Here is a 23,017-nt window from a genome sequence, read left to right on the forward strand (position 1 = left end):
TATATATTTATTTTATAAGTGATGACAAAAAAAAGAACTATCAGCAGAAAATTGTGGTAAAAAAAAAAAGTATCAAAGTTTCTTTATACAAATAAAACAAAAAATTTTCAAAATATACGTATTTTACAACAGAGACCAATGCAAAATTGCAGCAAATTCTAGCTTTCTGTGTACAGTATTCACTGAGTTAGGAAGAACAGTAGTTGAGGTCGACTATGCTGAGGTCGACCCCTGGCTGTCCTCTAGCGGAAACCACGACTCCCTGCGCTGCCGGCGGCAAGCATTACTACTGAAGAGAAGTCACCCTGCAGATAACAGTTTTGACCTTCAGAACAGTGATCTCTCCCGATCAGCGTGCAGCAAAAGTGGAATTTGGGGGAAGGGGGGGGGGGGGGGGGGGCAACGCGAATCTTATCGAGGCATGGCTGTCCACGTTCCGGGTCGGTTTGACGCAGTTTCGCTGTCAGTACTAAAGTCTGAAGAGCTGAATTCATCTTCTGAGTCACTGTTCGCCTCCATCATTCATTCATCACTGCCGCTGTTCGCCTCCAAAAACGAGCTTTCCGATGCGTCAACTTCCATGTAAACACTGGTTTTCGCGTAGCGGGGGCGCGCGACGTCGACGCCATGACGAAAACAAGAAAGGTCGATCACCCGACTCCGGAGATCATCTGGACGGGCACGGCAAGGCGGAAAAATTAAATCAAAAGCAAAACAATGCATGCGAATTTGCGCTAGACAAGCGCAGATTGTATTTGCACGAATGTAACATGTTTTATTCTATCATTTTTGGCTCACAAAGCCCACCTTCGCGTCATAATCGAATACTGCGATTTAACTGGCCCAAAGCAGCGCCGGGGAGCAGCCATATTGAATCCGCCATTACTTAGTTTCGGTTTCTGCCGTTTTACGACGTTATGCTGGCAATGTGGGTACCAGGGAAGCCACATCAGTCAAAACTGTGCGCTTTTTGCTCGTGGGCTCAGAATCTTGTTGTCACCTTGATGGCGCACTTGTCGCATCTTTCGCAGTGGATTAGCGTGGATTAGCGTGGTTAACTTCTGTTGATATTGCATTTTGCGCAATGGCAACGCGCCGCGCACAAAAAAGCTATTCTGATAGCAGAAGAAATCAGAGATCCTGCGGCAACTCGACGGCTAAACGTTACTAATCCACCTTACGTGGGTGGCGGATGCAGCGGGAGGCGATTTTTTAAATGTGAGCCTGACCGCAAAGACTTCCAACGACATCGTCTGGGAGCACGAGAGTGAAAAGGGAGATTCGGTTTCCGAGAACTCTGCTTCCCACGACGAACATGAATGAGCATTTTTGATTAGACTGCAATGGCCATAATGTCTATTAAAGGTACTTTTTCAAGCACTATCTCACGTTACATCTGCAGTTTTATTTCTTCTCATTGGGCAATACGCAAAGTTGCCCCTCGCGTTACATTCGTGGTCGCCTTACATTCGAGCAAATACGGTAGTTGCTGCCTTGTATACATCTGCCTATTACCTTTTGCAAAGCATGTTCTGGAGACGCACCTCAGTAACTGAAGCCCGGACAAAGTCGACAATGTATGATTCATGGATGAATGAAATGCGTAAAAACATTAAAAATTTCGCGTTCGAATTTAAGAGAACATTCCAGCGCCTTTGAAGCGCCACAAAGTGTTCTAACTCAGTAATCTGCGATTTGCTGATGACATTGCCTTGCTAAGTAACTTAAGGGATGAATTGCAAAGAATGATTGATGACCTAGACAGGAAAAGTAAAAAAAGTAGGCTTGAAAATCAATATGCAGAAGACTAAAGTAATGTTCGATAGCGTAGGGAAGGAACAGCAGTTTACATTAGGTAGTGAAGCACTGGAAGTAGTAGGCGAATATGTCTACTTAGGACAGGTAGTTACTGCAGATCCGGACCATGTAAGGGAAATAACAAGGAGAATAAGACTGGGATGGAGCGCATTTGACAAGCGCTTCCAGATTATGACCAGCAGCTTACCAGTATCGCCCAAGAGGAAAGTATATAACAGTTGCATCTTACCTGTACTCACCTATGGCGCTGAAACGTGGAAACTAACAAAGAGGGCTCTACTTAAGTTGGACAATGCAGAGGGCTATGGAGTCAAAAATGATAGGGTAACATTAAGAGATAGGAAGCTTGCAGAGTGGGTCAGAGAAATAACTCAAGTTACCGACATTCTAGTGGAAATTAAGAAGAAGAAATGAGCATGGGCAGGACATGTAGTGCGAAAAGAGGATAACCGATGGTCCCTTAGGGTAACAAATTGGATTCCAAGGGAAGGAAAGCGTAGCAGGGGACGGCAGAAAGTTAGGTGGGTGGATGAGGTTAAGAAGTTCGCAGGGGTCAAGTCGATGCAGCTAGCACAGGACTGGATTAATTGGAGGAATATGGAAGAGGCCTTCGCCCTACAGTGGGTACAGTCAGGCTGACGATGATGAAGAAAGCTTTTTACCTGAATACCTGGATGCATACATACATACAAAATGATTCTACACCTTGTATGCATGAAGCAATATACAGAATCTTGTATGAATTGGCGCAATAAGCAAATCTATTACACTCTTGCAGATATTTTACTTGAAAAGGCTGCGCCAAATTAGTCTACAGAGAAATGAAACACACTCGGGCCGATATATATTTCGTCTACCTAGCACCGAACATGAATTTTCAAAGTTTCAATCCAGGCGAAATAGGACAATTTTACAATCTAGATGCATCGCTGATCGAAGGTGCGCCTATAGTGCAGGAACCATGCGACAGCAGATTACCACAAGGTTGCAAGAAAAAAATCTCAGCGAATTTGATTTCCTGCTTCTTTTCTTCAACGTCGTTATTTTAGTTTTGTGTACAGCAAGGGACATAATGGCACGTCGGAATCATCAGCGGCAACTAGCATTAACCCAGCCTGCCAAGCAACTCTCTATGCCGCTTGCCGCTCCTCAGATGAACTATACCTATCAACTACTCTAAAACATGGCAGAAACTCACACAGCGGTCACTAGATGGCAGCACTTTTGCATAGGTCTAGTCGAGTCCACTTATAACGGCCCCACTTAAGACGAACTTTCGCTTATAACGAACGAGACCGGAGCGACCACCAATATATACATTACTTCAATGGCACAAGATCGCACGTATAACGAACGTCCATGAGCGCTGCCGATCGGTTACAGCGAACGGACGGCGTAAACCCGGTGCCCCGATACGAGATAACGATGGGCTCCCATCCCTTTTGGTCTGTTTTCGCAATCCTCCTCGCAAGCGAGCTACCCTTTGCTCACCGACGCGCGCTGCCTACGAGTGTCGGCGCGTGGTGTGGCCTCCAAGGCCATGCTGCCGCCCCTCCTCGCAACTCCGCTCCCCTCTCCTCTCGCCGCTCCTCCTCGCAACTCCGCTCCCCTCTCCTCTCGCCGCCCCTCCTCGCAACTCCGCTCCCCTTTCCTCTCGCCATTCCCTCGTCTTCGCCTGTCTCCACGGCGCCAGCCGCCGGCATAGTCTTCGAAGTTTCGTCGTTTCGTTTCCTGGCTGTTCCATTGAGCGGCCGTGCCAGGGGTGCGGGGCACCAGGAGGCAGGCCTCTCCATACGCTAGCGGTTGTACTGTTTGCACGGGCGGACTGAATGCGCAGCGCGCGCCGCTGCCTTCAGTACGGCGGTGACGGTTCGTGGCCTCCGAGATTTGCGGAGGTAATCTCGTAGGCCATGGGCGGTTGAAAGCAACTACGGTAGGAGCCAACAGGTGCCAGCACTGACGCTCAGGGATGCCTCTCATTGGTCTCCCCGCTGCATACCATGCCCCGCTGTGTGTCCGTTCCGTTCCATCCCTTAGGCACTTCCTCGCTTGCCTCGCGTGATTGTCGCACGTGCGCACGTGCTCCGTCAGTTGCGGCGCTTTGTTGTCATTTTCGTGTGTGTGGTGTGAGTGCTTCGTCTGTCGGGCCTGAGTCGTATAATTCGGGATGGCGGACGGGAATTGCCTGCCTCCAGTGGTCACGAAACGAAAAGCGCTGGACATGGCAACAAAGCGAGCAATTGTGACGGAACTGTCTCAAGGTGCTAAAAATTGCGAGCTGGTGAAGAAGTACAACGTGTCGAAATCAACCATCTCGACAATTCTGAAGAATAAGGAAAAGATCGCCAGCTCCGACGCCAACACAGCGGACAGAAAGCGCCTGCGGAAGGCCACCTATGCGGACGTAGAGGATGCGCTGCTGAAGTGGTTCGTCGACGCACGGGCTCGCAACATTCCGATAAGTGGACCAATGATGTTGGGCAAAGCCAAAGACTTCACATTCCTACTAGATTTTCCCGACTTCTACCCAGGCAATGGCTGGCTACATCGGTTCAAAGTGCGGCATGGGATTGTTTTTAAATCGATTGTCGGTGAGGCGCGTTCGGTAAGTGACCAGGACGTTGCCAATTGGCTTGCAACAAACCGAGCCATTATTGCAAGCTACGCGGAGCAGAATGTGTATAACGCAGATGAAACTGCATTATTTTATCAGATGCTTCCAGACAAGACGCACTCCATGAAAGGGGAGTCATGCGCTGGCGGTAAACACAGTAAAGTGCGCGTTACAGTTCTTCTGTGCACTAATATGAATGGCAGCGACCGGCGCATGTAGTTTGTAATTGGAAAATCCAAGAAGCTACGTTGCTTTCGGAACCATGTACCCGTGTGCTACAGGCACAATACTAAGTCCTGGATGACACGGGATTTATTCGCAGAGTGGCTGGGCGAGTTTGACCGCGACATGCAGAGGCAAAGCAGGCGCGTGCTGCTGTTGCTCGACAATTGCTCAGCGCACCACGTGCAAACGTCTCTGATGGCAGTGACTGTACTTTTCCTGCCGCCCAATACCACTTCTAAAGTGCAGCCTCTTGATTTGGGCATAATACGCTCCTTTAAGGCATCGTATAGGCGCCGCATTGTGCAGCGCTTGCTCATCGCCGTTGACCGTCCGGCCGCTAACTTGCCGCTCAGAGTTTCATTGTATTCAGCCCTTGAGATGGTGAAGGTGGCCTGGGCGGAGGTGACGACCACTTGCGTGCGAAACTGTTTCCGCAAGGCCGGCTTCGTCGACGCAGTACCGGACGTCGGGCCTGATGCCTCCGATGATGATGATTCCGGCGGCGATTTGTGGCAGCGCGTCGTCGACTCCGACATGGGAGGCCCTGGCATTGGTTGGCAGGATTTTATTTCTGCGGATGAAGACGCGGATATTGCGGAACCGTGCACGGACGAAGGCATCGTTTCTGAAGTGCGGGCTGAGAGCGACGCGGAAGAATCAGATGAAGATGAAACGTCTGAGCCAGCACCCGTAAGCACATTTGTAGTAATGGGCTATATAGAGGGCCTCAGACAACGTGTCTATGCCAAGGGACTCGGCGAAGAGCACGCTAGTGCTTTAAATAAACTGGAGACCGCCCTCATCGCATCTGCACTGCAGAAACAGATGAGCATCACAGACTTTTTTGCTAAGAAATAAATTTCGTGTTTTGACCGCCAACTTTTTTTTTTTCTTTTTTAGTTTGTGGTCCAGTTACTACGAACTTCGGGATATAACGTACGGACACCGCGTGACGCTCAGGTTCGTTATAAACGGGCTCGACTGTATGCACAATTCGCATCCGAATTCCGACTGTATACACAAAACAGTGGAAGCAGTACAGTGTGGTTCAACTTCATTGTCCTAGCTTATGGCTCCACTACCGTGGGCCTCTGCACACCACGACGATTTTCGGACAACCATGGAGTAAATTTATATAAGCATGGCAATAAATAGAGAAATGCTTAGACACACCACCAAACCTAGACCCGCTTCCCACATGTAAGCCTCTCAGTGCCACTTTACATTCATGGTACCAGGAAAGAAATGCCGCAGACTGACCGTGGATCGGCAGCAGGCCTGACGAGTGGAGGCGGCTGCTCCCCTTCGCGGGGCTGCTCTCGAGGTTCCTCCTCACAGCGGCCACCAGACGGCCTCTCTTCGGGAAGCGGGGCAGTCGCAGCACCCCCTGTCGTCCGGTGGACTCCTGCCTCTCCACGTAGCTCCCGTTCATACTCCAGCAGCTGGCCCAGAAAGTTGAAGTTGGGCGAAATGCTGGGACGCTTGGCCTTCACATACCTGCATACAAGACGCCAGTGTGTTACTACCGCGCCCAATTACAACCCTCGCAAAAAACAATTGTGACTCAAGAAAAGTTCAGATTATGCACGAAAATATGTTTCTTGTATAGCCTGGTCTTATCTACTGCATGCTTTTCGTGTGACTAGCCTGTTATTAAATCAGCCAGTCTTAATTGCTAAATGTGGCCAAACTTGAGCAAAATAACTTTTTCATTCAACACAAGTAAAAAAAAAAAGAAAAGCTGTTTTGCAGTTCTCCTGAATGCTGGGTTCAACATATCTACCCAGAGTATAATGCATGTTCTCTGCTCCAAATCGTCACCTTATGTCACGAAAAGAGACTTAGAAAGGTCCTCATGGCAAGGTAAGGAATTTCAGGAGGATGCACTGGAGCCGCACAACCAGGCAAGGGTTAGCAGAGCATATATTCTTGAGACAACGCAGCATCTTGTCTCAAGCATTGCATCTTGCAGCAACTAATGCGGCATGAATTTTGAGGCACTAGAAAAAGGGCTCTTTACACCTGGCTCAAAAATGAATGCTAATCAATTTTTTACGAAGCTAAACTGGAGACAGGTGCTTTCGTACCGCCCATAATAGTTGCACCTCTCAAAACTGGGTAGTTTATATGACAGGTTTATCCAGACAACACTTGTTTTCCCACAATTTGTTTAATGTATCAGAAGCAAGGATGTGTACACTGCAGCTTTTTAACAGGTTGGCTAAACTGTTGACTAAACCGACTAAACTTTATTTTCGACGATTCAAAGAACAACTTCCCAAACTGGTGTTCTTAATGGCTCCACCAACCGCCTACTGTGTGACCCCCTCAAAACCATACTGCACACAGAATACAGGGCTTATAGCGACACTCCATTAAATATTGTTTTCAGCAAGAATTCATTCTATGGCTCTTTCTGGGCATGTTAACTCGGGACGTTTACATCAAGTTCCTGCTGCTTTGAAGTCGACGGTGCTATAGCACAGCCTCAAAGTGGCTCAACATAGCCACGGGTGTATTTCCACTCTTGGCTCTTAGTAGCTTGCCCCGCCGTGGTGGTGCAGTGGTTGAGATGCCCAACTACTGTGCCGGAGTACCCTGGTTCGATCCCAACCACCGCCGGCTGCGTTTGGATGGAGGCAAACGAAGAGGCATCCATGTGCCACACGCTGTCAGCACCCGATAAAAATCCCCAGGTGGTCAAAATTACTCCGTAGCCCTCCACTACGACTCCTCTTTCTCTCTTTCTGCACTCACTCCCACCTTCCTCCCTTCCCTTATGGGGCGCAGTTCAGATGCCCACAGAAAGAAGTGTGACAGATGCAGCGCCTTTCCCTTCCTGTGAACCAATTATTTATTATTATTATTATTATTATTATTATTATTATTATTATTATTATTATTATTATTATTATTAGCTTGCTAGTCACGGAATTTCTCCATAACGCTATGGGCAAGCTTCACATACCACTTGCGGCTGCCGCGTCGTGGTGTCATGGGCACGGAAGGGCATCGTTCGAGGAGCTTGTCGCTGTCGTGACTGAGAAGCCCTTAGGCTGTTGATTTGACGGCAAAATTCCGCATTTACCGTACTTTTGCGCGTTCAGGTAATGTAAGTTGTGTGCGTGGGACCAGCCTGAGCCCTTTTCAAGTGTTAGAATGCCGTCCTGGCACTACAAAGGTGCGGTCGAGAAAAGTTTCACTGGTTCCCTCACCAAAAGCAGCTGCCAAATAAAGTGATGCGGACATTACTGGGGCAAGAAACAGGTGGCTTCATCTTTGCCTTTAAATGTATACACACTTGTGAAAAACTTTTAATGTTTTCAGACATAAAAAGCCAACGATGGCCTCCTTCCAAGAGTAGACAAATCGATTTTGTAGGATTTGCGAGTGTGGTTTTGAGTGATTGCATGCAAGAATTAAGAAGATTTAGCAAATCACAAAGTTGCAACGATTGCTCAAGTCACAGGACGCCCATACGACTAGCGAAAATGCCGCAGTGACAATCTGTTAATTACACTAAAAGTGTGGCCAGCCGCTGTACTTCCCAGTCGCTTGCGGAATGCAGCTTAGGCCCTTTTAATTAATGCAAACGCTCGCCACACAAACTCCTCAACAGAAACGGTGCAAAACGGTTTAAAATCGACTCCTGGTTACTGTTTAAAGTAAATACAAAGAGCAGCAAGCGCATATCAGTCCTACACGGCGACAGTGTGTGTCCTGTAAGTACGCTTACATTCATCACCACAGTTAGTGCCGCAAAATGCAAGTGATGCTAATATCAGCACAGCAGGTGAAGGATATATAATATTAAGAGCACTCAGCTTGCATACTGCGCTATGTAAACAGCAATATCTGTTTGTACACAGCTAGTGAACAACAGTAGCTCAGAGGTGCAGTCGTCACCATCAGTGCATTGCTGGCGAAATACCACGCACGCTCGGGAAGTGCTGCCAGAGTGAAATCATCCTGAACCATTTGCTTCGCGAATTCACGAGATACGCTGACATTGGCACGCCGCGGACAATCGCCAAACTGTGACAACGGCAAAGACAGCGCAGAAAATATGTTTGCCAACGATCCAAGCAATAATGGCCAACGGAGATCAAATTACTCTGCCTTTAGTGTAGCCATCACACTACAGGTGTTTAACACGGGCTGCGGATGCATTTTTGCTTACACACTGCAAGTTATTTGCAGTCGGAGAGAACAGACTGTATAATAGGTAGGAGACAAATGGTGTTGCACCTCATCTATGGGCACTTAAGTATGCTCTAGTGGTATGAATTTAATTTATGGCAGTGCTTCAAGCCCGATGTCCGCTGCAGCGAGGAGTTCGTGCATCAGCCTTGTCCTCGTCTCGCCTGCAATTGCCTTCCTAACGTCATCCAATTCGGCAATTCTGACAGTTTTCGAACCTTTAGATGCAAATGTAGCTCGACATATGACACTGGCCAGCGCCTCCAGTGGTGGCTCGATGGCTTATGGTGCACACCTGCGCCTCTAGAGCTGAGTGCTGACCCCCTATGAAGATCCTGTGAGAGTTAAATTCGTGACCAGAAAGGGCATAAGAAGGATTTTGCTAGGGCTCAAATGTCCTTTCTAAAGAGCACAATTACATTTCACTCAACAACCAGTTCAATCGACTTGTCTGCCCAATGAGCATTGCCACGGGGCAGAAAAGGGTTCATGTCAGCCTACCTGTAGGCGTCATCCGAGGAGAGGCCTAGGTGGCGCATGACGTAGGCAATGGCCACCGTTGGGGACCGAGAGACGCCCGCCAGGCAGTGCACTAGCACGCATCCACTGGACTCTCGAACCTTGTCTGAAAAATGACAACAGCAGCAGATCCATTTGCGATTTGCGAGCAACTGCTAATCTGGACAGCGCAATGATGCAAGTCCAAAGTGCGAGGAAATAGCACCACTTTTTTTAATGAAGGGAAATGGTTTGGTTTGGTTTGTGGGGTTTAACGTCCCAAAGCGACTCAGGCTATGAGAGACGCCGTAGTGGAGGACTCCGGAAATTTCGACCACCTGGGGTTCTTTAACGTGCACTGACATCGCACAGCACAGGAGCGCCTTGCTTTTCGCCTCCATCGAAAAGTTGCCGCCGAGGCCGAGATTCGATCCCGCGTCCTTGGGAACAGTAGTCGAGCACCGTAACCACTGCACAACCCCGGCGGGGTATTAATGAAGGGAAATAAAATTTTAAAAAAGCAGCACTCGAGTCTGACAGGGAGAGAGAGAGCTATGATCACAGTCTTTTTTCAGACTGTGATCACACAAGAAGGACACACTGGAGCACAGGGGAACTCCAAGCTACAGGCGAGGGACGGCTTAGCTTTCTTTCCCTAAGCTAGTCAGGGATTGTTAGAGCCGACCTGCAGGTAACACTAACTTAACAACAAGCCCTCACTGATCTGATAACTCCCGACAGAGTTCGCACTGAAGTTAACGCACTTTTGAATCATTAACAGCGACGTGCTGCTGTCTTCAGTTGAAAACCTCATCAAACCTAAGCTTATTGCATCTTAAACCAAGCACCCGCAGTGTCCTCCCTCTCTATAGAACATACCCTCATCGCGAATAAGGGTGTTCCTACTTATCCACGACATAATGATAAGCAAGAGCTGTGTAAGCCCAGAAAACTCCTTGCATGTACTGCAGACTTCTGCCATTTCTTCATGCTCACTTTTTGGAAAATTCACTGCATGCAATTTTGTACTAAGGCATTATTATATGCAACGGTAATGCAATTTTTGCCTGTGGATGCCTTACACACACATCTCGAGCTAAAAGTCAGTGGGCTCTGATCAGTTTGAACTTGGAACACGATCGTTTCAAAAGAATCTATCCAATCGGGAAAGGAATAGAAAATAAATGTAAAGCTCAAACCATCAATGTTGCTAGGGTTTCTTTTATTACAGATTTAATTTTTTTTTTTCACTGTCCAAGGTTTCCAAATAAAACAAAAACTAGTTCATTCCAAATGACATTGTGGGGTTTAATGTCCCAGAGCGACTCAGGCTATGAGAGACTCCGTAGTGGAGGACTCCAGAAATTTCAACCACCTGGGGTTCTTTAACGTGCACTGACATCGCACAGCACACTGGCGCCTTGCTTTTCGCCTCCACCGAAAAGCAGCTGCCGAGGCCGGGATTCGATCCTGCGTCCAAATGACATTTCCTTTCTTCGCACAAATTCGAGCGCATTGAAAAAGCTCCCCTCAAACTCCGCTGTAACTGCATGAAATTTTTGTTCTCCTCCGTGCTCTAATTATCAAGGATAAACTGTAAATGCTTTACTAAATCCCAAACAATTGCTTCGTATCAGACTGCATGTAGAGTTTTATGCTGTCAAGGACCGAGACAACAGCCTGCTTCACTCATGAAAGCTGCTCTGTAGTTCCAATAGTAGTTCAGCTCCTACCTAGCTTAGTAACAAAGCAGCTCCAATTATATTTGCAATATAGGTTACATACTATTGACAGGGCACGTCATGAAATGAAAACAGTGTGTTGCTGCTCCAATATCTTGTTCACTTATCCCATTTTTTTTTTTGCTTTTACAGACTAACCTGAACAAGTAGACACCTGACGGGGCGGTTTAGGTGTCCACAGAGTAAGTGTGACAGATACTGCACCTTTTCTTTCCTGTGAACCAATTATTATCTATGGTTGGTTGGTTTGTGGGGCTTAGCGTCCCAAAGTGACTCAGGCTATGAGAAACGCCGTAGTGGAGGACTCCGGAAATTTCGACCACCTGGGGTTCTTTAACGTGCACTGACATCGCACAGCACGTGGACGCCACTCCGTTTCACCTGCATCGAAATACAGCCGCCGAGGCCGGGATTCGATCCCGCTTCCTTGGCCCCAGTAGTCGAGTGCCGTAACCACTGCGTCACCCAGGCAGGTCTTATTATTATTTATTATGCATGATTCCACCGGCAGGAGTTTAGCAAGGAGGGCAGAACGAGGATACTGGATGCTCTCCATGAAACTAAATTTTTACTAGAGAAAACACGAATAATCTTGCATTTCTTTTTGACACTGGTATGAGCCGCTATAAAAGGAGCAACAGTTTATGGGAGGTTAGCTTTTTAAACAAAATTTGCTCTGACGCTCCCCGAGATCTGCCTGGCATTGGCCCAGCAGATGAAGCATGCATGTCTCCTGATGCCTTCGGACATTTTATGCAACCGGGTGACGCATGCAGTTGACATTTTCGCCTGGCAGGCCTGTCACATTCCTTCAGCGTTGCCTCTCGGCCAATACAATCTGTTTGTCAAAGCACTCACTGGAACCACTTTAAAACAGTGAACACAACAGATCAGTCTGTGGCTACGGATGATATGTTGCATGATGTACCAATTACATCACAAATGAATTGCTGGCCAGAAAAACACACGCACTCACTGAGTAGTGGTGCAGCAGCTTAAAATGGCGAGCGCTCACATAAAACGCCCCAGATGGCCTAACACAAGCTTTTAAATTTTAGTGTGGAAGTGGAGAGTGAGTATTAAAGTACGAGTAACGTTTGAACCATCGAAGAGGCAGTGTTGCTAATATAAATAATTTCGACTGAGACCAGAGTTCTTTTTTTCTCGGTCTTTCTAACCGTGTAAGCTTCATCTCCCAAAAATGCTTATCAGACCTCTTCTCTATCGAGGGGGGGAAGAGGGGCCCTTTCTGGCTAGCACTGTTTTCGGTGAGTGTGAAGTCTGTGATAAGAATGCCACACCTTATCAAGTCCAGCAGCACACATTTAGTGGCAATACCTCAAAAACTTATGAAGCTGGCCTTCATTGGCCAGTTTCAGCTCAGTGACATTCGTTAATGATGTAATCAGTGGAGGCATACCCTGCATGAGAATCCCACAATGGTGAAATCACGTGATACCCTTGGAGTATACTCATCTAGTAATGGTGGAAGGCGACAGGTACAAGAGACAGACAAGTGATATATGCATCTCAACAACGAGCATTTTGCAAATTATACATTAATGTGTGCAAATATGCCTACTGGAAAATGAAGTGAATGCATTGGATCAAGCAGAACATTGCTAGCAGCCACTGAGGGTGAATAGACCTCATTTGCAGCGTCATCCTGCACCAAGCAGATCAAACAAGATGCGGCGGAGTGTGCGCCACTGCTACTAAAATGTCCTACAAATCGTTCTCGTCATGAGGAAAAACGAAAGAGGGCATGCCCACCCAGAAAGCGGCAGGCCCGGGCAAAGTGTGGCCGCAGCTTGTCGGCGTGGCTGTCGTTGACGGGGATGCGCAAAAAGTGGGACTCCGGGATGAAATCCGGCTTGGGGCACGAGGTGCTGACGTTGAGCTCGTAGCAGATGTTGTGTGCGGCCAGCAGCTCTGAGTCCTGGGCGTCGCGCTGCGATCCCAGAAACAGGAAAGGCAGGATGCGCGTGGGCCCCGCCGCGCTCAGGCACGGCTGCGACAGAGACGTCAGCGGGCCCCGCGACCCACCCTCCTCGCACAGCACCCGGTGGTTGCCCGAGAACTCGGACAGGCCGCCTGCACACAGGATGCAATGATGAACAGTCAAAAGCTGAGTAGCGCTTGCAATTGGGCTAGTTGGAACATTCTGGAGAAGATATATGCGCTGCTTGGGTTTACAAGGTCAGGGGTTAAAAAACAACACAAATATTTAAGCAATTATGTGCCATCTTTTAACTCTGTAAACCAAAGCAGCATATGCATCTTCCCAACTGTGCTAACTCTTCCTTGCATAGTACAACTATTATTCGCAGCAAGCTAGAATATGCTTAAGAAGTGCTCGAGACTGGGTTAGTAGGAACATCTTCTCATAAATGCTGCGCTGCTTAGTTGTACACGGACAAAGGAACTGGACAAACGCTGAGGTTAAGCGCAATCTACCAACTGAAGTTTTATTTCTTAGAAAAGGAAAAAGGAAACACAAGCAAGCGACGTAACCTGAGGATCGTCAGTACACATAAATCATAACAGTGCACTGTAACAGCAAGAACAACTAAGGAATGAAACCATGAAAATGAAAATGTGAAAAATAAACACCTTATCTAAGCCCGCGATGACATCGCACTCAACCCCCCCCCCCCCCCTCCCCCGCGCATCAAACAGACACGCGCGGGTGATTCTCATGCAAGTCTTTTGTCTCTTCTTAAAATATCTATTTGCCGGCGGGAAATAGATATTTTGAATGAGGACAACCTGATGTGAAGGTTGTTTTTTCAGCTCCTTTAAAGTTTAAAGGAATCTGCAAAAAAGTTAACCAGGAAGAATCTGCAGATGAGAAAAGTATGTGTGGCGTTAAGCATGTTTCGCTTTTTGTTCCATGCTCTAAGGGGGTAGTTTACAAAATTCCCCTCTCTTGCGGCAAGTGCTAGGTGGGGCAAACTGGGCGATGCCTGAATGAAAGGCTTTTGGAGCAAAGCAAGAAATGTCGTTCCCTGCAGGGTGCAGAAAACTTGGCGAACCATTGCCTGAAACATGAGTGCAGCCCATATTTATAAACATTGTTATTTTGGCGCGGGCAACAGAAAAGAAAAAGCGTGAGGTAATTGAGGCCTTTCGGATGGTTTCTGGCAAAGAAGGCGATTATGTTAGCGCCCCTTCCGTAACCCTTTCCCACCAGGAAATAGATATTTTGAAAACAGTCAAAAGACTTGCATGAGGATCACCCACGCGTGTCTGTTAGATGTGTGAGAAGGAAGGAAGGGGGGGGGGGGGGGGGTTGAGTGCGATTTCATCCCAGGCTTAGATAAGGTGTTTATTTTTCACATTTTCATTGTCATGGTTTCATTCCTTAGTAGTTTTTGCTGTTACAGTGTGTATTCATGATCCTCAGATTACGTCGCGTGCTTGTGTTTCCTTTTTCCTTTTCTAAGAAATAAAACTTCAGTTGGTAGATTGTGCTTAACCTCAGCATTTGTCCAGTTCCTTTGTCCATGTACAACTAAGCAGCGTAGCATTTATGACTAGAATATGCCACCGTAACCAACACTACTAAATTAGAGCATAAAAAAAAAATAGTGCAATGTATTTAATAATATATACATCAACTACCCATCACCATAATCAAAGCAGTTTGCTCCCATTCTCAAAAAAAAAAAAAAAAAAAAAGGCCAGTCATTTTAACATTTTTTTTTTAATTAGAGATCAAACAATATTAGTATATTGCACCTTATAACATGCTTCTCAGCACACGACAAAAGCCAACAGCAGGCTTATTTACACCACATCTGGTCATACGTCGATTGCACACCTTCATATGATCAATGCTGTTTATCCCCAGTCTCTGAAAGGAACATCTGTCATTTTAGGCATACAGTTGAATCCCGCCACAACGAATACCGCCACAACGAAATTTCCGCGACAACGAATAATTTTTTATTCCCCGCGAGTATCCTATAAGAATTAATGGCCTAAATTTCTCTGCACAACGAACCATTTTTGCAGAGCGTTTCCGCTTCAACGAAATTTTCGCGTTCAAAATCGAAACCGAAACTAGTTTTATTGGCGAGACGTCCAAGTCAAATCCAAAGCCACATTAAGCATGAAATCACGTGATTGCAGTTCCGCCATTTTGGCTTTGTGTCGTGGTCGCGTTGTTCACTCGCTGCCTTTCTCTTCGACAACGACGAGTTTTCATCCGCAGGACACGATGGCAACGCAAGTGAAAAAACGCAAAACTCTTTCCCTTGAGCAAAAAGCTCAAATAATCGCCCAAGCAGAAAGCGGAAGGAAGAAAGCGGCAATTGCTGAAGACTTCGGAATTCCTGCAAGTTCGCTGTCAACGATTATAGGCAATAAGGACAGCGTGAGAATGGCACTTGCTTCAGGCACATCCTCGAAGCACAAAAAGGTGACGCGGCCCCTCCATGAAGAGTTGGACAAAGCAGTGCATGCGTGGTTTGTGGAAGCACGAGCCAGCAACGTCCCCCTGTTCGGAAGCATCGTCCAGCAGAAAGCCTTGAACTATGCATGCCTACTTGGCATTGATGATTTTAAAGCCAGCATTGGCTGGCTAAACCGTTTCAAGGCCCGCCATAACATCGTTGGAAAAGTGTTGTGCGGCGAGTCAATGTCAGCAGACGTGGACGGAGCAGCTGCTTGGAAGGCGAGTAACATGGCCGGAATTTTAAGCAACTTCGCGCCTGCAGACATTTACAACGCCGACGAGACCGGGCTATTCTACGAGATGTTGCCGGCTAGGACGCTCGACTTCAAGGGGCAGCGCTGTCACGGCGGCAAACACAGCAAAAAACGCATCACAGTGCTGCTTTGCACAAACATGGATGGCTCGGACAAGCGTCCGCCGTTAGTCATAGGCAAAAGTGCCAAGCCGCGCTGTTTTAAGGGAACTCGTAGCCTACCTGTGCAGTACAAGGCGAACAACAAGTCATGGATGACCCGCGCTATTTTCACCGAGTGGATGATGGCATTCGACCGCGACATGAAGCGGCAGGGCCGTAAAGTTTGCTTGCTTTTGAACAATTGTTCAGCGCATCACTCCGACGAAGTCAAGCTCACTAACACGGAGCTGAGGTTTTTCCCTCCCAATTGCACGTCTGTCTTACAGCCTCTCGATCAGGGCGTGATTCTTAGCCTGAAGCGCGCTTACCGCGGGAGGTTAATTCAGCGGCTGCTTTTTAACACTGAAACCGGCTGAGACACGAAGGTGGACTTGTACGTGGCACTGCAGATTATGTCTGCTGCCTGGAGCACACTGGGGCGCTCAGTAATTGTGAACTGTTTCAGGCACGCCGGATTTGCCGAAGGTCGACCCGTACACTCTGCTGGCCTAACACCAGGCGTTACAGACGACGAAGAGGCGTCACCAGCTCCGGGGATCGCGGCCGCCTGGAAAACGCTGGGAGAAATAGGAACCGTGCCGCCTAATCTCGAGCTCGACGAATACATCGGCGCTGACGCTTGTGTTGTTGTTCACGAAGATGTGAGTGATGAGCAGATCATAAAAGCTGCCCGGAATGATAAGGACTCTTCCGATGAAGAAGACGACGACGTACAGGAAGCGCCGGCTGCGGCAACCGCCGTACAGGTGATGAACGCTTTTGATGTCATCAGGAATTTCGTTGCTGTCCGAGACGACGATGTTGCAATGGGTTTGCTGACCGAGTGCGAAAATCGCGTGACGGCGTTGCTCGCCGTGAAGCGTAAGAAAACCAAGCTTACAGATTTTTGGCATTAAACGCCTTTGCTGCTGCTTGGGCAATTCTTTCTGCGTTTCACGTCAAATTTTTGCGATAACGAAGTTCCGCGAGAACGAATTTTTTTTCGTGCACCGTGAATTTCGTTATAGCGGGATTCAACTGTATAGTAATAAAAGTAGAAGAAGAAAAGTTTTTGTGCCTGCAGTGTTGTCTCTGTCACTCAATTAGGTGGCAGTTTTCAGGGGCAAGGGTTGCGACCTCTCAGATTGTCGCAAAATGTGGAAAAGCGCTCAGCTTTTCCGATCTGCTGAGGCCCAACACACAACTTGCGTTAGCCATGGCCGGGAATCAAATCATCAGCGCGCGCGTATGCAAGGGTGCCAGTGGCAGCGGGTCTCGCACTATATCGATGGCGCGTATGTGTGGAACGGCTACGCTATTACCCATGTCACATATCCGCGATTAAATATCCTTTTTAATAATAATAATAATAACTGGTTCGCAGGAAGGGAAAGCCGCAGTATCTGTCACACTTGTTTCTGTGGACACTTGAACTGCGCCTCAAGGGAAGGTGGGAAATATCCGGAGATATTTTTTTTTAGAGGATAATATATGAGGAAACCTGAGGCGCCCTGTCTCATCTCGGTGGACATGTCAACTGCCCCGTGAGGAAAGGAAGACGGAGTGAAAGCATTGGCATGTGTAGTTCGAGCTATGCGCATTTCGACTGCATTTTTTGACGAGGTGATGTGCGGCCTGTTCTTGGTGGTGGGGTTTTCAGTTGTCAGGCGGGAAGGCAACTTTGCTATCAGAAATGTCTTGCCCCAGAATCACACCTAAGCCACTGACCCCTAAACCACCCCATTGCCGCTGGAAACAGACCTTTGGAACAGATGGCGCGCCACAGCTGAAACTCGGGGGCGGCGTCTGTAAAGTATATGGATACAACTGAGGAGACGCGCGTGAGTCATCGCGACCACTCGTCAAAGTTCCAGATAAGGGGCTCAGTCAATACCTCGCTATTGGCTCAGTAAGCTCTTCTGTGGGCTGAGCAGTGCTCTTAGCACGCACAGTGTTAAGGTATCGCAAGCAGGACTTTTTTTTCTGCTTCTATTTAGGCTAGCATCTGCCTCAGCTCTCTTATCTCTCCTGCTTATCAGCTCCGGCCCCGCTTTCCTTTGTTTTGGTTCCCTTATCTCCTGTTGTATGCTGTGGATGGCTTACATCCTATGCAGCCGTCAGTGGGCGAGTTGGTGTATGCCATGGTGCTTACTGCAGATATACCAGAGGCCATCTTCCACCACATTCTTTGTGTGCCTCTGCCACGTTGATTTGAAGAGTATTTCTAGTGTTTGAGCTGGCTTGCCTGCTCAGAGGAATTGGTATAATAATAATAATAATAATAATAATTGGTTCACAGGAAGGGAAAGGCGCTGCATCTGTCACACTTGTTTCTGTGGACACCTGAACTGTGGACACCTGAGGAAGGTGGGAGAGAAAGTGAAGAGAGAAAGAAAGGGGAGCCATAATGGAGGGCTCCGGAGTAATTTCGACCACTTGGGGATCTTTAACAGACTTCAGAAAGCACATAACCTCTGGTTTAAAGTTGACAAAATTGTTGCGAAACCCATGCTACCTGAGCAAGTACTTAACTGTGCAATTACATGGGTGTGATGCCTACCTGCGAGCAGGGACACTCGACCCGGGAAGGCCCTGGCCAGCTTCGCCAGCAGCACGGCCAGAAAAGTGTCATCCCCCGTGGGGACAGCCCACGAGCCCTGGTCGTAGACCACGACCTGGTCCACTCGCTGCTGGCGTCCATCCGAAGGGAGCAGCTCGCACACGCTCACCTGTTGTGCCACAGAGCAACGCCACTTGAGATGAGGAGACAGCAACAAAGAAGAGAGAAAGATCAGACACGAGCGGAGGCTCACCAAACAACTGTGGTCTGCCCTAGCAGGCTGGACCGCACGAACGGTAAGACGGCAAACTCTTGGACCAGTTGCTACATCTTGGAATGTAACAAAACGGCAGTACCAGAAAATATAAGAGACGTGTACACATGAAGAAGTGCCTAACATTCCTTCTGTGCACATCTTTTTCATTTGCTGGTACTCCCATTTCGTTGCATTTATGATGCTTACTTACCTTTATCATTATGCTATGAAACTGATTTGAAATGGAAGGTAAGCTTCAGAGGGACACTGTGGTAATTCACCTTCTGTCAACAGCTTACCACAAATTAAGCTTTTGGAACTCAGACTTTTTTAAGAATTATATATGGGTGTTCTATCACCAGCCGATTTTGTGAGTAGACTGCAGGCAGTGAAAACTACTTTATGGTGAGATCCCAAATGACTATGCTAACTGCCATTAACTTCAAGATGACAGTAACCAGTCCGTCTCGGTGCTGCCATCATGAGTCGGGCAGGAAGGCTTTGAAAGTTATTTTAACCCACAAATGCCACAAAGTTTCTCAGCCATAAATCAAAAGCGCTGGAGGTGCCATTAGTGTCCCTCAAATGCCTGGAGGCTGAAAATCAGCGACGAGGAATGCTGCTCCTGAAAGGTGTCAAGCTGAAAGTGTCCCATAATGCGGAGACATAACACATGGTAAATAATCTTCACACTTCGGCCTCATCAATATGCACACTCCACAGTGTCCAGAATTCAATCCTGGACACCTTGGGATCAGTATATTCATGCAAATAACATAGCCACTGGGCCACTGCTGAGAGTTGTTGCAAAGGAATAGAAAGCTATGCATTCAAATCAAGGGCCCAAGTATCCTCTTTCCAATAATAATAATAATGATAATAATAATAATAAATCAGTTCACAGAAAAGGAAAGGCGCAGTATCTGAGAACAGCTGAACCGCACTGTAGGGGAAGTGAAGAAGGTGGGAGTGAAATTGGAAAGAAAGAATGAAAGAAAGAAAGAGGAGCCGTAGTGGAGGGCTACGGAGTAGTTTAGACTGGGGATCTTTAACGTGCACCTGTTCCGTTCACTTTCACTCCCATCTGCCCCTATAGATTCTGAATCCATGCCCTACCCTCTTGAACGTCGTGCGAGAGAACTGAGCAGTTTTTTTATGCGTCCTGCACTCCCTCACACATCCAACTTCTGGCTGTCTCTGTCAACGTGAAGGAATGCAGAAGGCTATGCACTCCAATTTCAACAAAAATGTTAACAACAGGACGCAATGCTTATGTACTGTGCTGCTTTCGAGAATTATTTTCTAAGTTTAAGAAACTGCACTCAACCGACTGCAGCTCCATCATTTTAATTATTAGAACTCTTATTCCAGCCATGAATAAAAGCTGGAAGGACAAGAGATGAACAAGCAGTCATAATATTGCAGTTTCTTCTTTTACACCTCAAGTGACATGAAGTCTGTTACCATACATCCACCTTTAGTCTGGCGAAACTTAAACTAGCAGGCAAAAAATTTAACTACAGACAGTTTATTGAATGCACAAGAATATCAAGTGGCAATTTATGTCTGCAGATATCTCAGATAACAAAATGTTTGCATCATCTAAGGCAAGTATGACTTTACCTGACGCTACAAAAAGAAATTTAGAACTGTAGTTCTGCACGGTTAAGCACATTCAACTTCTGTCCAAGAAATCAGACAAAAGTACAACACTCAGCGCAATAATAAACAACTTTCCAAAATGAAACTTAACCCAGCAAGCTACAGGACAGGAAGTTACCATTCCCTGCTCAAAGCTATTAACTAGCTCTACATTTTTATGCACACAATGTTTCATCTGGCCTCCTCATACATGCGAGTTCACAACGTAACAGACACAAACATACTTAATATATGCATGGAAGAGGATGTTAAAATTTAAATTTCACGTACACGCTCGTCAGCAGGAGAACCCGAATGAGTATAATTAAGCTACTGCTACTTTCGTTACTCGAAGTAAACACCAGAAAACCTAATGGCACTCTTTTAAAAATATGACCCGCAGAAAGCACTTTTTTAAAAATAACACTACAGTAGCTTTCTTCTCCAAAGAAATATTTCTTCCCTTCAGCACAATCAGTATGAACTAGCATACAATCCAAACGCAAGCTGAACAAAATGTCACTGCTACTATGCGCCTCTCTTCGATGCAAACACTGGGACTTTCCGCTTTTGTTCAACCCTGCGCAGCGGCCTTGAAGAAGTGCTGTCGAAGACAAAAATTTTCCCCCTCTATTTCCGGACAAGCCTCCCATGTTCACGCAGAAAAGCGTGGCCGCTGGTCGTTTCCGAAACCAAGACGCAGCGGCAAGGCTCACATGGCTATTCTCGTGCTGGCTCCACCCCAGCTGTCTATTTCTGCGGAGGCCAGAGGGAAGAAGTGTAGGCCTAGGCAAGTTGTGTTTAGACCCTTTCCTTCTTGCTGGTCAACCAGGCCTGCCTATAACCACCGGTTTAGTTAACTATTGCTACAACAAAAAGTTTCCACAAGGAGATCTATCCTCACTCTTGTTAATTATAATCAACGCAAACCGTTAGGGGAATCCTCCGAGGCTGAGTAGATTTGTAATATGGGAGTGATTACAGATTACTAAGTGCCTAACGCAACCATAGCTGTAAGGCTCCATAGGTGAATGCATGCCAATGACTAATAACTCTCCTATTGTTAATACTAAATCATCTATATGTCCCCTAGATGTCATCTAGATAAGATATCTTCCTAACTGAATGTATAGCAATTCACCCATATAAGACTGCTTGTATTATTCATTCAGTTGTTCCCTGTTGCTAACATGATGTTACTTTTGTGTTTGTTTTTGTCGATATTCACTGACAGTCTTCCCATTTTGCGTTGTACACCAAGAAATGGAGTGAAAAATTCCATTTTGAGGCTGGTTAAACCAGGTTAAACTGAATGTTAACACTTTTCATCAACAGTACTACAAAAAAAAAAGTATGCACTGAAGCCTTCCTCCCATCCCCTCAAATGTTAGCTTATAAAACTGGTCTTATAATTTTAAACCGACAAACTAACAGAAGAAAGTCACCCTGCTATGCCCAGCTGCTTGCCAACAGCCCGATCTAAGTGGCTGCACGTGCCAAGTTGCATGTGTACAAGTGCGGACATACATTAAATGTCAAAAGATTGGAACACACAAAAAAAAACATGGAAGCATGATTTCAATGCCATCCTTGGATAGACAGTAATCAAACTGGTGCGGTGCAATTCAGAATGTTCAAATTATACGTTCCCTTCAAACAAGACTGGTTAAATCTTTATTGTAATAAGTAAATTTTCAAAATTGGGTTATGGTTTATAACTTCAATTTTTAATGTTATGTCGCATTACGAAATGGGTTTACACAGTGAACACTATTGGAATGGAAAGTTTAAAAGCGAAAAAAAAAAAAAAAAAAGGAAACGAAGGATGATAATAACTGCAGTCAGCATTATACAAGGCACCTCATCTAAAGGCCATTTCAGTACCTTATGTGAACTTGCATATGGACCACTCATCTAAGAGAACTGGCTGGAAGAGTTTGATTACAAGTAAATTAAAAGATGCTTCCCCTCTGGATCCCCACCCCATCTTCCTGTCTCTCGCATGATAAACAAAATTATAACCTGCACAGTGATGTCAACACAGATCTGTTGAATGTGCCTGTAAAGTACAGTACCTGCAGAACTGTAAATATACATCCTTTCAGATCCACATAAACTCCATGCAGATATGGGAAGCATCTGACTGCAGCCTATTTGTCTCAGCGAATAAATAGCTAGTCTTTCAATACAGCTTGCAGGGACCATCAGAGCCAGCTTAATTAGTATTACTGCAAAAGATGGAAAAGCTGCGGGCCATCTGGAGTAGTAAAGACTTCATTCATCTTCATTTGGATATTGCCAGATATAATGTAGAAATGTAACAACCTACATTTCGAAATGTAAAAATGTAAATTTAGAAAAGTAAACAGCCCGAGAAGAGAAATTCTAGGCACATGAATGAACAGAACTGAAAAAGTTGAACAATTGAGCTTTTGCACATAGCCCATTTATGCCATTTGAAGTCCACCTGCAAGCAGACCAACTTTAATCGGCATACACTGAAAGCTGCACGAGTACAAGAAGTTTGTCTTGAACGAGTGTAATAGGTTTCATAAACAAGGCCAAATTTAAAGAGCGCGTGACAAGCGTAACCTACTGAAAACATGTGAC

At 46.5% G+C, this 23,017-nt stretch overlaps 1 protein-coding gene and 1 long non-coding RNA gene across 2 annotated transcripts in view; both read right to left on the reverse strand.

The window, feature by feature from the left end:
• LOC146174426 (uncharacterized) overlaps positions 1 to 23,017 on the reverse strand; it is a 493,807-nt gene that overhangs the window by 358,281 nt on the left and 112,509 nt on the right. The gene's annotated exons all lie outside the window — the stretch shown is intronic.
• Positions 1 to 23,017, reverse strand: part of LOC146174432 (uncharacterized) — a 112,547-nt gene that overhangs the window by 16,410 nt on the left and 73,120 nt on the right. The window contains exons 4-7 of the mRNA XM_084583340.1: positions 18,511 to 18,679; positions 12,871 to 13,191; positions 9,359 to 9,482; positions 5,918 to 6,154 (exon numbers count right to left, since the gene is read on the reverse strand). Of these exons, the coding sequence (XP_084439466.1) occupies positions 5,918 to 6,154; positions 9,359 to 9,482; positions 12,871 to 13,191; positions 18,511 to 18,679 (851 nt within the window). The remainder of the gene's footprint in view (positions 1 to 5,917; positions 6,155 to 9,358; positions 9,483 to 12,870; positions 13,192 to 18,510; positions 18,680 to 23,017) is intronic.

Source organism: Amblyomma maculatum, chromosome 11, assembly GCF_055883805.1.
Source record: "Amblyomma maculatum isolate TAMU_Amacu chromosome 11, ASM5588380v1, whole genome shotgun sequence".
Taxonomy (NCBI): Eukaryota; Metazoa; Arthropoda; class Arachnida; order Ixodida; family Ixodidae; genus Amblyomma; species Amblyomma maculatum.